The sequence below is a fragment of the Schistocerca piceifrons genome, chromosome 2 (genome assembly GCF_021461385.2).
Source record: "Schistocerca piceifrons isolate TAMUIC-IGC-003096 chromosome 2, iqSchPice1.1, whole genome shotgun sequence".
NCBI lineage: Eukaryota > Metazoa > Arthropoda > Insecta > Orthoptera > Acrididae > Schistocerca > Schistocerca piceifrons.
In genome coordinates, this window is record NC_060139.1 from 849754979 (window position 1) to 849771611 (window position 16633).

The 16633-nt window shown below is 41.7% G+C and overlaps 1 protein-coding gene and 1 pseudogene across 3 annotated transcripts in view; one reads left to right on the plus strand and one right to left on the minus strand.

Annotated features, from left to right (window-relative positions):
- The window catches only part of LOC124776256 (trithorax group protein osa-like), a 97429-nt gene extending 81314 nt beyond the window's left edge, over positions 1-16115 (plus strand). For all 3 annotated transcript variants that reach the window (XM_047251136.1, XM_047251138.1, XM_047251139.1), the window contains one exon: positions 11197-16115. In XM_047251136.1, the coding sequence (XP_047107092.1) occupies positions 11197-12992 (1796 nt within the window). In that variant the 3' untranslated portion in view covers positions 12993-16115. The remainder of the gene's footprint in view (positions 1-11196) is intronic.
- LOC124778378 lies at positions 3832-3949 on the minus strand (annotated as a pseudogene).
- Positions 16116-16633: the final 518 nt, after the last annotated feature.

A 16633-nucleotide genomic window follows, 5' to 3' on the forward strand; every position in this document is an offset into this window, starting at 1 on the left:
CAACACAAACTTGTGGTTTGAGCTTCCAAGAAATCAGCAATGTGCATGACATAGGTGATAATCAGTTAAGTACTACTGAATAATGCAGTTAAGTAGTGCCACAAGACACAGACAGTGGCATCACAGCTCAGTGACAAAACATACAATGCAGTCAACACTAATGTGCATTTCGTGTAGCTGTTCCAACATCGTGTGATCGGCCTCTTCTTAGTGCGGCTGTTAGGTGCTTTAACATGGGGCCTGGGGAGGGCACTGATGGCAGAGGTCATGGGTCACATTTCAGTGGTGTAGTTGATGAGCCTATCAGTAGATCGGGTTTCACTAGGCATGGCCTGCACCTCAGTGGGTATGGGAAGGGGAGGCTGGGAAAGCTTATAGGTGACAGTGTAGTGGGTGGTGGTGGGATCATTCATGGAAAAATTTCTGTAGAAGTTGGTGTTAGAGCTGCACCTTTTTTAGATTGAAGTCAGCTGATAGGTATATCTGCTTAGAGAAAGTCCCTCTAACTAAGGGCTCGCCTTCAGAGGATGTCATGTTTCCAAATAGAAAAGGAATTAGCATATTTCATCAAAATATAAGACGTATTAGAGATAAAGTTAGTGAACTGCTTATAGATATTGACTCTGAAATTATTGGTATATTGGAGCACCACTTAAATAATTTGGCAGTTCAAAGGATTCCTTTACCGGGATACAGATTATTTGGCTTTTTCCAAGGAGTTACTTGCGGGGTGGGGGTGTGGCCATGTACATAAAAAACAGTATTACATTTCAGTCCATGGCACTGCTTGAACAGATATTTGAATGTTGTGCAGGGGCAGTTGAATTTAGTGAAACTAATCTTCTAATTGTTGTTATTTACAGATCTCCTAACTCTAATTTCAGAGCATTTCTGCTCAAGCTAGAAAGGGTTCTTGATTCACTTTATAGGAATTACAAGAAATTAGTTATATGTGGTGACTTCAATATTAATTTTGTATATGATGCAGCAAGAAAAAGGATGTTGGTGGATCTCCTAAATTCATATGATCTGATGCAGACTGTGTTTTTCCCAGCTAGGGTGCAGGGGAACCGTAGCACAGCCATAGACAATATTTTTATTCATTCTTCATTACTATATGAGCATTCTATTAGTAAAAGGGTGAATGGCCTTTCAGACCATGATGCACAAATTTTAACACTAAAAGGCTTTTGTACTCAAGCAAATGTCACCTATAATTGCAAATGTATTTAGGAAAGTTAATCCAACAGCAATAGTGAATTTTTTAAACCTCGTCAAGGAACAAGAGTGGCAGGTTGTTTGTAGTGCTGATAACATACATAACAAATACAATGCTTTCCTTAACACCTTTCGTATACTCTTTGAGAATTGCTTTACATTAGAACATTCTAAACAGGGTACTAGCAGTAGAAGGCAGCATAGTTGGCTGACTAGTAGGATAAGGATATCGTGTAGAACAAAGCAGGAATTATATCAAAATGTTAGAAGTAGTCACAATCAAGCTACAGTACCCCATTACAAACAGTACTGTAAGGTGCTTAAAAATATTATTAGGAAGGCAAAGAGTATGTGGTAAGCAAATTAAATAGCTAATTCACTGGATAAAATTCAAACCATATGGTCAGCTGTGAAGGAAGTGTCTGGTCAGGAGCACAAGGCAGGCTATATAAAGCCAGTTCGTAGTAAAAATATATCTGTTACTGATAAATCAGTTATATTGTCATTTAGAAGAAGATGTAATTGGATGAATCACAAACACTAACTTCACTTAACGAAGGTTTATTCAACACTTGCACATACAAGAGTGCGGGGCGAACTGCCTCCGGCCAGAACACATACGGGTATATATACAGTTACAGAACATTCCAGTGCAATGATTCTTGATATTTGTGGATACTTCTAGAATGTTCTTGAACCGAATATAGAAATTAAAATTTTACAGTTGAGGTGAGTTTTGAACTCACAACCCTCCATGCAACAGTCCAGTATCATAACCGCTACACCACAGTGCTATTCAGTTTCTTCTGCAACATTGCTCCCTCCTTAAGAGAACAGCATCTCGGTGTTACATCGTCCTAGTCCAGGAACGAGTCATCGGTCCTGCATAATCCGACTCCCGATGACTGATGTTGACCGTATCTCTGATCCTTCATTGTCTTGTGTCAGGGTTGAAATCTTCAACTTCATAACTAACATCAGACAACTGTCTTACAACCTTATAAGGTCCAAAGTTGCACCTGAAGAGCTTCTCAGAGAGACCAACCTTCCGAACAGGAGTGAAGATCCAAACGAGGTCACCAGGCTGGTAGACAACAGGGCGGTGGCTCGCGTCATATCTTCGGCGATGGTTTTCTTGAACCTGCAGCATGCGCAGTCAAGCTAACTGCTGAGCTACCTCAGCTCTGGTTAACACCTGGCTGATGTAGTCGTTGTCCACGTCATCAGGATGTAACGGAAACACAGTGTCCATCGTCGTAGTTGCTTCACGCCCATGCACCAGGAAAAATGTCGTAAATCCTGTGGTGTCTTGTTTGGCTGTGTTGTAGGCAAACGTCACAAAAGGTAGCACATCATCCCAGTTGCTCTGCTCATCATTGATGAACATTGATAGCATGTCAGCCAAGGTCTTATTAAGGCGTTCAGGAAGCTCGTTAGTTTGCGGATGGTAGGCAGTCGTCATGTGATGAGTAACGTTGCACCAACGGTTTATCTCTGTCACAAGATTCGATTGAAAAACTTTCCCTAAATCTGTAATGAACGACCTTGGGGCACCGTGTTTTAATACAACGTCTTCCACAATGAATTTGGCTACCTCGAATACTTCGGCTGTTTTCATGCCTTTTGTAATGGCATAGCATGTCAGATAATCAGTGCAAACAATAATCCATCGATTGGCACTAGCAGACGTTGGAAATCATCCAAGGAGGTCAATCCCAACATGCTGGAAAGGCGTTTCGGATGGTGAAATAGGTATGAGTCGGCCAGGTGGTTTCTGAGGAACTGCCTTTCTCCACTGGCACTATCAACAGTGCGACACATAGTGACGGATACTACTATATAAACCAGGCCAGAAAAATCTTTTATGGATCCTATCATATGTCTTAATAAATCCTAAATGTCCGGCCACAGGTATGTCATGGAATTTCTGAAGAACATCTAAGCGCATGTGTTTAGGAATCACTGATAGCCACCTCTTTCCAAACAGATCAGAGTTTTTCTTGCAAAGTAATCCATGAACTACTTTGAATTGTCCTTTCACATCCTCTGATCGATTTAAGGCAAGAATAATTTGAGACCTCTTGGCGTCCTCCTCCTACTCAGCAGAGAGATCCTGGAGTGCGAGACAGTCACTATCTTCATCAAAGTCTTGATGGTCTTACCCAGGGTGTTTTCTTCCACTTTTTTATACTATGGTGATACTCTTGAAGATGTAATGCCCACCTGGCGAGTCGTCCTGTTGGATCCTTAAGACCTGTCAACCAACAGAGTGAGTGATGGTCTGTAACAACTGTGAATGGTCTTCTGTAGAGACACTGTCAAAATTTGCACATGGCCCAGATCATAGCAAGACAGTCTCTTTCTGTAGTTGAGTAGTTTCTCTTGGCTTTTGTTAGTGTCCTAGAAGCATAGCACTCTGTCATCAGGCCACAAGTGGCCCATCGGGACCATCCGACTGCCGTGTCATCCTCAGCTGAGGATGCGGATAGGAGGGGCGTGAGGTCAGCACACCGCTCTCCCGGCCGTTACGATAGTTTTCTTTGACTGGAGACGCTACTATTCGGTCAAGTAGCTCCTCAATTGGCATCACGAGGCTGAGTGCACCCCGTAAAATGGCAACAGCACATGGCGACCCGGATGGTCACCCATCCAAGTGCCTGCCACGCCCGACAGCGCTTAACTTCGGTGATCTAACGGGAACCGGTGTGTCCACTGCGGCAAGGCCATTGCCACCCTAGAAGCATAGGCTACAACCTTTTCTTTTCCATCTGAAATTTGCACCAGGACAGTACCGATTTCATACCCACTTTCATCTGTGTGTAGTTCTGTAGGTGCTGTCTCATCATACAGACCAAGTACAGGGTCAGTCGTCAGAGCTTTTCGCATCACATCGAAAGAATCTTCTTGAGCAGATAAATTTAGCATCAGCTTTTAACAACTCTTCGAGTGGCCTGGCTTTGATACAATCGTCTTTGATAAAACAACTGTAATAAGAACATAATCCAAGGAAGCTTCTCACATCTCTAATATTTTTAAGAATAGGAAATTCCGTTATAGATCTCACCTTTTCTGGGTCCGGCTGCACACCTTCATTTGACACAAGGTGCCAAGTATTTTGATTTCTTTTGCTCCAAAGAGACACTTTCTTGAATTAAGTTTCAGTCCCCCTTGTTGGAGACACTTAAGAACAGCCCTCACTTTTTATGTATTCATCAAATGTCTCTGAGAACACTATAGTGATATCTAAATAACAAAGACACATCGTCCACATCAGGTGACTTAGATGATTATCCACCATCCATTCAAAAGTTGCTGGTGCATTACACAAAGCAAACGGCATTACCTTAAACTCATACAGGCCCTCAGGGGTGATGAATGCAGTTTTCTCATGATCAGCTTCATCTACTTCTATTTGCCAGTATCCCAAGTACATGTCCATGGTTGAGAAAAACTTAGCCCCCTTCAGACAATCTGGTGTATCGTCAGTTTGTGGAAGAGGGTAAACGTCCTTTTTAATTATCTTATTAAGCTTCCTGTAGTCAACACGAAAGCACCAACTGCCATTCTTTTTCCTGAGGAGAACAACGGGTGACGACCATGGGCTCTGTGAAGGCTGAATGATGTCATTCTTCATCATTTTCTCTACGTCGTCACGAATTATTTGACGTTCCGTTGGTGATACACGGTAGGCTCTCTGGCTTATTAGTTGATGGTATCCAGTGCTAATCCGGTGCTTCACCATCGATTTATCTCATTTGCTCTTCACCTGTGGATTGAAGCATTCAGAGAACTCTTGAAGAATGGCAAGTAGCTTCTTCAGTTGTTCCTTAGTGAGATCTGGTGATAGTTGAGCTAGAAGATCTTGTCTCGTAGTGGTAGTGCCAATTTCGCCCACAGACATGGCTTCTATGACACTCAGCTGTTCTGCAATTAACGACTCAGTATTTGCTTCACACATACGTCTTGGAAGGATGTGCGGTTCTCGGCGACAGTTAACTATTTACAGTTCACAATTAAATGAGACGACAGAAGCTGGGATGACCAAGTTATTCTTCAGTAATATGCTTCTCTTACATTCCACTACAAGATCCATGGGTTGATGCATGGCATGACACATGACAGTTTCCTTTCTAGCGCTGACTGCAGGAATGATCACTTCACCCAGCACACAGTCTCCACACACTCGGATGCGCATCTTCCTGTCCATAGTATCTCATCTCGTCTAGCATAATCTTTGAGCGACCACAATCTACACTCCTGGAAATGGAAAAAAGAACACATTGACACCGGTGTGTCAGACCCACCATACTTGCTCCGGACACTGCGAGAGGGCTGTACAAGCAATGATCACACGCACGGCACAGCGGACACACCAGGAACCGCGTTGTTGGCCGTCGAATGGCGCTAGCTGCGCAGCATTTGTGCACCGCCGCCGTCAGTGTCAGCCAGTTTGCCGTGGCATACGGAGCTCCATCGCAGTCTTTAACACTGGTAGCATGCCGCGACAGCGTGGACGTGAACCATATGTGCAGCTGACGGACTTTGAGCGAGGGCGTATAGTGGGCATGCGGGAGGCCGGGTGGACGTACCGCCGAATTGCTCAACACGTGGGGCGTGAGGTCTCCACAGTACATCGATGTTGTCGCCAGTGGTCGGCGGAAGGTGCTCATGCCCGTCGACCTGGGACCGGACCGCAGCGATGCACGGATGCACGCCAAGACCGTAGGATCCTACGCAGTGCCGTAGGGGACCGCACCGCCATTTCCCAGCAAATTAGGGACACTGTTGCTCCTGGGGTATCGGCGAGGACCATTCGCAACCGTCTCCATGAAGCTGGGCTACGGTCCTGCACACCGTTAGGCCGTCTTCCGCTCACGCCCCAACATCATGCAGCCCGCCTCCAGTGGTGTCGCGACAGGCGTGAATGGAGGGACGAATGGAGACGTGTCGTCTTCAGCGATGAGAGTCGCTTCTGCCTTGGTGCCAATGATGGTCGTATGTGTGTTTGGCGCCGTGCAGGTGAGCGCCACAATCAGGACTGCATACGACCGAGGCACACAGGGCCAACACCCGGCATCATGGTGTGGGGAGCGATCTCCTACACTGGCCGTACACCACTGGTGATCGTCGAGGGGACACTGAATAGTGCACGGTACATCCAAACCGTCATCGAACCCATCGTTCTACCATTCCTAGACCGGCAAGGGAACTTGCTGTTCCAACAGGACAATGCACGTCCGCATGTATCCCGTGCCACCCAACGTGCTCTAGAAGGTGTAAGTCAACTACCATGGCCAGCAGGATCTCCGAATCTGTCCCCCATTGAGCATGTTTGGGACTGGATGAAGCGTCGTCTCACGCGGTCTGCACGTCCAGCACGAACGCTGGTCCAACTGAGGCGCCAGGTGGAAATGGCATGGCAAGCTGTTGCACAGGACTACATCCAGCATCTCTACGATCGTCTCCATGGGAGAATAGCAGCCTGCATTGCTGCGAAAGGTGGATATACACTGTACTAGTGCCGACATTGTGCATGCTCTGTTGCCTGTGTCTATGTGCCTGTGGTTCTGTCAGTGTGATCATGTGATGTATCTGACCCCAGGAATGTGTCAATAAAGTTTCCCCTTCCTGGGACAATGAATTCACGGTGTTCTTATTTCAATTTCCAGGAGTGTACAATTGCCTGAGAAGCTTTCAAGAAGTCCCATCCGAGAATGATGTCATGACTACACTTGTGTAAGACAATGAATTCTAAGAGCTGTGTATGGCCACTTATACCCACACGAATGATACATCTTTCTGTAGGTTTTACATATTTCCTATTAACCACCTTCAGCAGAGATGTTTTGTTGTCGACAAATACGGTTTTCTGCAACTGGCAATGGTACTTCTCCGAAATGACTGACTATGATGCTCCAGAGTCCACAAGAACTTGGGCTGGTCGGCCACCCATGAAGATTTTGACGTAGTTTCCTATCATTTTTGTAGTGATCGACGGCGGAGGATTTTTCTCTTCGGCGGCCTCGCCTCCAAGGAAGGACGCACCCTTTAGTTTTCCAGGTTGCGGTGGCTAGGTGATTGGCTGGAGCTTCTAAACAGTGATGGAGACCTTTATCACTGTGTTGGGGAGCGTCCTCTCCAGTGGCTAGCTTGCGGCGATGGTGACATACGTCGTCCTGCACCCACATCTTGTTCATCTTCATTGTCTCGGAGTTGGCGTTGACTAAGATCGGTCTGCTGTCTTCTGGCACAGGTGTCATCAAATATCCCCTGCCTTTCTTGACAATAGTGCACCACATGTCCTGGTCATCTACAGCGGTAACATACTGATTGGATATCCTGGGTCCTCCAGACGTCAGTCTTCCTTGGTGCCCAAACAGATTCCTCATTGTAGGAATGTAACTCCGCCTGGGTCTTGACTTTTTCACGGTTTTAAGGGGAAATGAAGGACGAGAGATTGAGTTCAATGTCTGTTCCACTTTCTCCCTTACGATCTCTTGAAGCGTCTCGGTTTTTTGCTCGCCGTGCAATCCAAGTGCCTTCTGAACTTCCTCTCTCACTACCTGATGAAGAACACGTGTGAAATCAGTATCTTCCTCCATCGCAGACATCGATACGACATTTGAAAGCCGTTCAAACTTCTTGCGTGTAATTCTTTTTTGATGCATTGTCTCGATATACTGGCACCATTTTATGAAGTCGTCTGCTGTCGAAACCTCCTTCAGGAGTCGAGCTTGATACATGTGCTCAGCAACACCCTTCATGAGATGTGCAACCTTATCTTTCTCTTTCATTCTAGGCTCCACTATTTTACACAACTCAAAGACATCTTGAATGTAGGATGCTGTCGTTTCTCCTGGATGCTGTGCCCTGCATTGTAATTTATCTTCAGCCTTGCACTTCTGTCGTTATGTGTCGCCATAATACTTGAGCAGTTCCGCCGTGAATACTTCCCAACTTGTGAACTTCTCCTCATTGTTCTCATACCATTGCTTGGCAGTGCCCTCCAAGTAGAAAAATACATTAGCCAAATACACGGTGTAATCCCATATGTTAAATCTGGCTATATGCTCATATACCTTTAGCTACTTGTTTGGATCTTGGCCATCATCACCAGAAAACCTGGAAGGGTGTCTCATGTGGTGGCACACAATTGCTGTAATCGTAACATCCTCCTCTTCTTCTGTCTCCGATAGAGTGCAGTCTGTGGAATATGGCTCGAACGGGTTTCTCGCCACGTAAACTGTCGTGGCCTAATGGGAGCCACTGTGTCGTCGATAATGTGCGCTATCACAAGTTCCAATACCCAGCATCTCCACCAGAATAATGTCACGTAGAAGAAAGTGTAATTAGATGAATGACGAACACTAACTTCACTTAATAAAGGTTTATTGAGCACTTGCACATACAAGAGCGCGGAGCGAACTGCCTCCAGCCAGAACACATGCGGTATATATACAGTTGCAGAACATTCCAGTACAATGTTTTTTGTTATTTGTGAATACTTCTAGAATGTCCTTGAGCCAAATATAGAAATTAAAATTTTACAGTTCGTGCAACATTTTACAATTCCATGCAACAGTGTAGTATCATAACCACTACACCACAGTGACAGTGCTACTCAGCTTCTTCTGCGACAATACGTACAGTATTTAAAATAATTTTCTGAGCATTGTTGTTGAATAAAATAAAAATTTAGTTTCTACAGGGGTGTCTTAAATACTCTGTCATACAGACAAGTGGGAAATTGAGACAATCATTAAGTCACTGAAGACTAAGGACTCTCATGGATATGATGGAGTGCCTATCAGAATGTTAAAGTGCTGTGTTGTACATGTTAGCCCTTTATTTAGCCAGATTTGTGATTTTTCCTTTAGGAATGGTCAGTTTCGTGAATGATTAAAGTACTCAGTAGTAAAGCCGCTTTATGAAAAGGAAGAAAGGAATTATGTAGACAATTTTAGACCTATTTATATGCCATCAGTGTCTGCTCAAGCTATTGAAAAGGCTGTGTAAGTAAGGATAATTGTTCATTTTAATCACATGATTTGCTATCAAATGTACAGTTCGGCTTTAGAAGTCGTTTAAAAACTGAAAATGCTATATTCTCTTCTCTATCTGAAGTAGTGGATGAGCTAAACAAAAGGTTTCGAATGCTAGGCAATTTTTCTATTTTTTTTATTTTATTTTATTTATTTATTTATTTATTTTTTTAACTAGGTCGTTTGATTGTGTTGATCACAAAATATTGCTCCAGAAGTTGGACTCTTACGGAATACAGGGAGTAGCACACGATTTGTTCACCTCTTACTTTAGCACCAGACAGGAAAAGGCCATTATTCAGTGTTGAGAATGGCTGTGATGTGGGATTTGAGTGGGGTACAGTCGAATAGAGGGTATCCCAGGTATCAGTGTTGGGGCCGCTCATGTTCCTTATTTATGTAAATGATATGTCCTCTACTATTACAAGTAACTCTAAAATATTTCTGTTTGCTTACGACACTGGCTTGGTAGTAAAGAATGTAGTGTGCAACATTTGCTCGGTTTCAAATAGTGCAGTTCATGACTTAAGGTCATGGCTTGTAGAAAATAAACTAACACTAAATCACAGTAAGACTCAGTTTCTACAGTTTATAAAACACAATCCAACAAAACCTGACATTTTAATTTCACAGAATGGAATATAATTAGTGAAACTGAGCAGTTCAAATTTCTTGGTGTTCAGATAGATAATAAACTGTCATGGAAAGCCCACATTCAGTATCTTGTTCAAAGACTTAATACTGCCATTTTTACTATTCAAACAGTATCTGAAGTGAGTTATTGTTTGACACGAAAATTAGTCTACTTTGCTTATTTTCATTCCCTTATGTCGTATGGTATTATATTTTGGGGTAACTCTTCCCATTCTAAAAGGATATTTTTGACTCAGAAACGGGCGGTTCAGGCAATAAGTGGTGTAAGTTCATGAACCTCTTGTCTACCCCTGTTCACGAGCCTGGGTATTTTGACATTGGCCTCTCAATATATACATTCTTTACTGTCAATTCTTGTTAACAAGATTAGCTTATTCCCAAGAATAGACGGCATTCAGTCAGTTAATACTCGGCAGAAATCAAACCTGCATTTAGATCGGACTTCCTTAACTCTTGTGGTGTGCAGTATACTGCTGCATCCATTTTCAATAAGCTACCACTAGAATTAAAAAATCTTAGCAGTAATCCATGCACTTTCAATTCAAAACTGAACAGTGTCCTCATGAGTCACTCCTTCTATTCTGTTGAGAAGTTCCTTGGAAAATACTTTCTTGTTGTATGGCTTGTTTTTTGGGTTCATAAGTATTTTATTTTTTCTTTCTTTTATGTTGTAATTTCATGTATTGACACGTTCCATGGCCTTGGAGATTTGCTCCTCAATTTGGCCCTATGGATCTTGACGTGTAAATAAATAAATAAGAAACCAGCTAGTGGTATGCTGTACTGTTGGCAATGTACAACTTACAGCGTAAAGTCTTCCAACTGTTACCAGTCAGAACTAGGGAGTCCACATGGCATATTACAGTTCCCACATAGTAGGTATTTCTTCTTAAAAAATTGTCTGTAATAGTAGCGTTGTGGTCTTAAAGAGAGATAAATAGTTCTGTTGTTGGTCTTTATGTTATCTCTAGTGTTTTACTCCAAATTTATGTACATTGTATAATGGTAAAACATTGCTGTCCTCCACCAGAAGGAATCTATTCTTTGATTATTTAATCGAAACTGTGAAATATACATTGTTATTGCCACATAAAAATTTACTCAAAAACGTGATTTCTTTGTACTAGTTGGCAAAGTTCTTACTGCTATGTAGTAAATTAAATGCTATGTTACACTGTCATATGAAAATCAGATTAGTCACAAATATTTAAATGTTTTTCTCAGCAATAACAAAAGTTCAAGTGATAACAAAATATGTAGCACAGATTTTTTTGTTTTACAGGCAGTGGGCCCACTGGACCAAATTTACCTTCACCATATGGACCACCACCTCCAGGATCTGGACAGGCATTATCACAGTCAACACCTAGTGGCTATCAAGTGTCAAGTGGTACGCCATCTCATCAGGCTAACAGTGGCTACAGTCATGGGCCAATTCCTACAAGTCAGCCACAACCAGCTTATGGGTCTGCTAGCTCTCAGACAAGTTACGGACCAGTGGCACAATCTTCAACTCAGACAGGACAGGTTGGACCCCCATTTAACAGCACTGGCCCCAGTCCAGGATCTGGACCTACAAGCAGCAACTTCCAACCACATCAGGGACATCCATCACATCCGTCACATCCATCTCATGGACCATCATCACAGCAGCCACCATCACAGCAGCAGCCACCACAGCAACAGTCCCAACAAACACAAGCTCCAGGAAATTATGGAGGTCCAGGGAATGGTCCATCAGGAAATTTTGCACCTCCATCTACTCAAGCCCAAGGCCCTTCTCAGACATCAACTAGTACATACGTGGGCCGCTCAAGTCCAGGTCCTGGAGTAGGAGGCTATGGCTCTTCTGCTGCAACCTCACCACCCTTTACTGGATCTCCTCAGACAGCTTACTCACAAACTGGAACTACTACCAGTTCTGCACCATCAGCTTCTACTCAAACTTATCCTCAAGGGCCTTCAGCTGGTCCACAACAACAAAACTATCCTGCCACCACGCAGTCCAGTAGCAACTACTCTCCTTCCGCACAGTCTGTTGCTAGTGGATATACTCCAACAACTCAAGTTAGCACTTTTCCACCTTCTACCCAATCTGCTACTTACCCTTCAACATCACAGTCTGGTGGATATCAGGCTTCATCACAGTCAGGTGGAGCGATATATTCTATTTCATCACAGTCAAATGCTTATCCTCCATCATCACAAGGAGGAGTCTACTCCACTTCGAGCCAGGCTGGTGGTTACCCGCAGTCATCACAGGGAAGCAATTATCCACCGTCTACACAGGGTGGAAGCTTCCCTCCAACAAGCCAAACTACTTATTCTTCACCATCACAGGGTAGCAGCTTTCCACCCAGCACACAGGCTAGCAATTATCCTCCAAGTACTCAGAGTAGTGGGTACCCTGTCACAACTCAATCCAGTGGGTATCCTACGACGACACAGGCAAGTGGATACCCTCCAACAACTCAGTCCAGTGGGTACCCTCCAACAACACAAACAAGTGGATTTCCACCTACAACACAGTCCAGTGGCTATCCGCCAACAACACAGTCTGGAGGGTACCCTCCAACCACTCAGTCAAGTGGATATCCTCCAACTACACAATCAAGTGGGTACCCTCCAACTACACAGGCAGGCTATCCACCTGTGACTCAGAGTGGGTACATGCCTCCACAGCACCCACCGAGCACTGCTCCTGGACAGGCAGGCTTTCAGCCCCCTGGAGGTCCAGGTGGACCACAGGGTCCACCTCCTGGTTCAGTACAGAATCCTCCTAGTGGTTATGGCCTCCCACCTCTCCAGTCACATCCAGCCACAACTCAGACCTATGTTCCGCCACCTCCCCAGGCTGGTCAGCCACAAGGTTATCCTCCTCAACATGGCTACCCATCTCATGGACAACCTGGGTATGGACCACAGTCATATCCTCCTCCGCCAACACAAGGGTATTCCCAGTATCGTCCACCTTCAGGCCAAATGCCACCTCCTGGGCCACATGGCCCCCCTCCTCAAAGTCAGTATGGTGGATATGACCAGAGCAGGTTTCCAAGTTACCAGCCACCACCACAGTAATTGTAACATCCTTGAAAGATTTGAGTCACTTCCACATATCGAGTATTGGTGTGAAGAAGAGAAATGAGGTTTCCTCCTTTTCATAGCTTCAGTTATTTAAACACCTCAAAGTGTGTAATTAATTATGTAATAACATTGACTTGACTTTCAGAAAACTTCCATGAAGTCTATAATTACATGATATACTCACTTTAATTTTATATAGACCAGATAAGCTATGAAGGCAGTGTTTTCATGTCCCCATTGCTTTACTGGAACTGATTGTTTTATTTCTTATTGCTTGCATGCAAGTGTAAACTATTTTGTGTTACTGTTTTGTTCAGTGATAATCGCTGAAATGTATTCTTTACTTTTTATACTGTGATTTATTTTTTTGTGCAGTGTATCTATTCTGTTTAAACAGAAAGTAAATTTTACTGAAGTCAGTAACAGTATGTGGATAGCTATTTTTCTTATAAAGGTCTATATAACTAGTACCTGATGAGAAGATCTACTTGTGTGCAGAAGTATAGTAAACTATACTTGTTCTTTTCATATTTCATTTGTTCATATCAGAGCTTTGTAAGATAGGAAAAGAGATTAGAGAGAACAGTGATTTCATTTCCACCTCCTCATTAAAAAGTTACCAGGGGGTCAGATTGCTGTTTTGAGGGGTACCACTGCTTAATTTGGTCTTTATAGTGATGGAAAAGTGATGTGCATGAAACAAAGAATGATGGTTAATTGCAGTTAATCCAAACTGCTGTATACATCATCTACATGGTTACAAAACTTTCCTTGGTCATGTTGGCCAAGTAAATAAGAAATATGATGATGACATTTGAATAAATGATAACTACAGGATTTGTGAAAAGAATCCTTGAGAAAATTGAATTTGATTGAAATTAAAAGTAAATATTTGGATGTGAGATAAACAGAACTGTAGTTGCAGTGAAGGTACAGAGTAAAAAAGCAGGTAGAAAATATAAAAGATGAGGAAATAATGTATTATTTGAGTCCTGTAGGATGAGAAATGATCACAGAGCATGTGTCTATGAAAGAATACCTTGCTTTTGTAACTTTATTTATCTTGACGGGTTTTTCTACTTTCTGTCTCTGTTCTCATGCCCATTGCTCACACTCTGCATTAACTGTTGTATTTTCGTTATATTCTAACAAGATGTCACATTATGTGTTTAATTTTTTCATTGGCTTAAGTTACAGTTTTGGTGAAACTGTAGTTTGGTGCTTCTCTGTGTATGCGTTATCAACAAGATCACTGCCCATTTGTAGTCAGATATTCTGTTCTTTTTTTGGAATAATTTGTTGATCCTTAGTATTTCTCTTTCAGAGAAATGATTTTTGGTTTGTTTTGTGGATAAATTGCTTCTATATGGCTTTTCATGCAGTTTGACTTGGTGAGCTTTGTTGACATGTTTGCCAGATAAGGCCTATTCTTCCTGACATTGCAGTTTTAAGAAAGTAATTATGCTGCAGTATTTAAATAGAGCTATGTTTCTGTGTTGTGACTTCAGTGTTAATTAGGTGTTATAAACTGTAAGATTCTCATGCCTTCTAAGTATGTAAACTACTTGACAAGATTATCGGTCCATTATACAGTATGTCCAATACAGTATGTGAATTACATATAGACCTAAAAATGATCTGCAACTACTCCATGTGTATACTTACTGACACCTGCAGGTAATACGTATTTATATGTAAAATATGTTTATTTACATGCATACTTTTTACTCACTTTCCTCGAAGATATGTAAAAGGAAATTATTATGAGAATAGCTGTCTGTAACGTTTTTGTGATACATTGCTAATGTAGTAACTAGGTGTTGCCGTATGATGTTGTGATATTAAATGTGTCATTTTTAAATGTAACTAGTGCAAAATATTCTGGTTGTATTAGTTTGCTTCTTTACATTTGAATTAGTGTGTTCTGTTATTATAGGAGATCTGTGTCTTAAATATATGTAATCCAGTGTTCCTTTGTTTGTTTGTGTAATTGCATGTGTGTGTATGTGCTCATCTAGTTGTCCATATGTATAGTGTTGATGATGTAGCAGGCAATTCAGTGAATAAATAAAGATACCACTCAAATGAAACGGGAGAAAAATATCTTCCAGAAGGAAATTGTGTTTCTCTTACTTTTTGTTTTAATTTATTATTATGTAAATTGCATTGGAAGAGGAAGAAAAGCAGTGACAGAGCAGCTTCTAAAGCTTTAACATAGTTTTGTTGTTTCAGTACGTATTATGGACAACTAGGAAATGTGCATTGGTAGCCTTATAATATCATTGGTCACAATAAAATTATAAAAACACTGCATTTAAGCATTTGAGAATTTAGAATGTAACCAGACATTCAGTATTTTCAAATTGACATTCATTTGCAATATATCTTATCTTTTATTCACTATTGATATCAAAAATTAATTTTTTCATGTTTGAAAGTATTATTAGGAAGTTTTCAAAGTTTAAGTAATGAGAACTATCCAGAAGAAAAATGACTATTTCTGCAAACAAAATAGTTATTCAGGAATGATGCTTGATAATGTTAAAATAAAACTAAATAGAATTTATTTTATGCATTTTAATTGCAGTAGGGTCCGTTGCCAAAAGGAATTTTTGAATAACAATTATCTGCCACAAGATACATTTTTGGTTGCCTAACCATTGTACAGGGTGTCCCAGAAGGAATGATCAGTATCCAGGGATATAACAGGACTTATTGTGCAAAACAAAGAATTTTAGTAAATGTGGGCTCTAAAATGGATACTTCATGAGCTATGAGCAGATCTTCAGCTTTGATACTGAGAAACAAATCTCTTCTACTGCAAGCTCCTTGCTTTCTACAATTTGAGAGGAATTAAGGTGAAGTAGTGCTGACAGCTCTTAAAGTATGTGTTTTAGAGCCCATTTTTACTAGAGTTTTTGGCTTTGAATGATCATTCTAATCATATCCCTGAATTCTGACCATTTCTTCTGGAACACCCTCTAGAACCAACCATTTTCCTGTGAGTTATCATGATGCAAGTTTTGCCAAAATCTGGTAATTAATGATTTCAGATGTTTTCTTATAGTATTTTTGTTTATTATTGCAAATTTCTTGAGTAAATATTTCTGTGTAGAAGGAGGCTTCTTTTTATCAGCTCTAAAGAAAAATACAAGTTTGAAATCTGGCTTAAAATAATCAATCTTCTGTATGGTGACCATTATATCTATTGCTCAACATATCTTCTATATGGTGAGTGATTGTCTTTCTCAAACACACCCATGTTCATATTCCACCCAGGGTTATTCAACACTGAAAATTTTCAAGTTTATTTGACTGGAAGTCCATTACTGAGCTTTATTTTACTGAACAATCTTTACAAAAAGTTTGCTTGTGAGGAATGTTTGTGTATCATTATTACTTAACTATCAAGTTTCTTTTAATGCTGTTGGAGCATCACTCTCCTGAACTTATACTCTAGTGTGGTGATACTTCCGTATATGTCAGAATGGCCAGGCATAGCTATCAATTCAAGATTTCATGGCACTTAATGTGCAGACTGCAACTGTGCCATAATATACAAATGCAACAGAACATTTGTAAAAGCTCTCACTTTGCCTCCAGATGTCCAGTGAGTGGGGTACAGTGCTAAGACA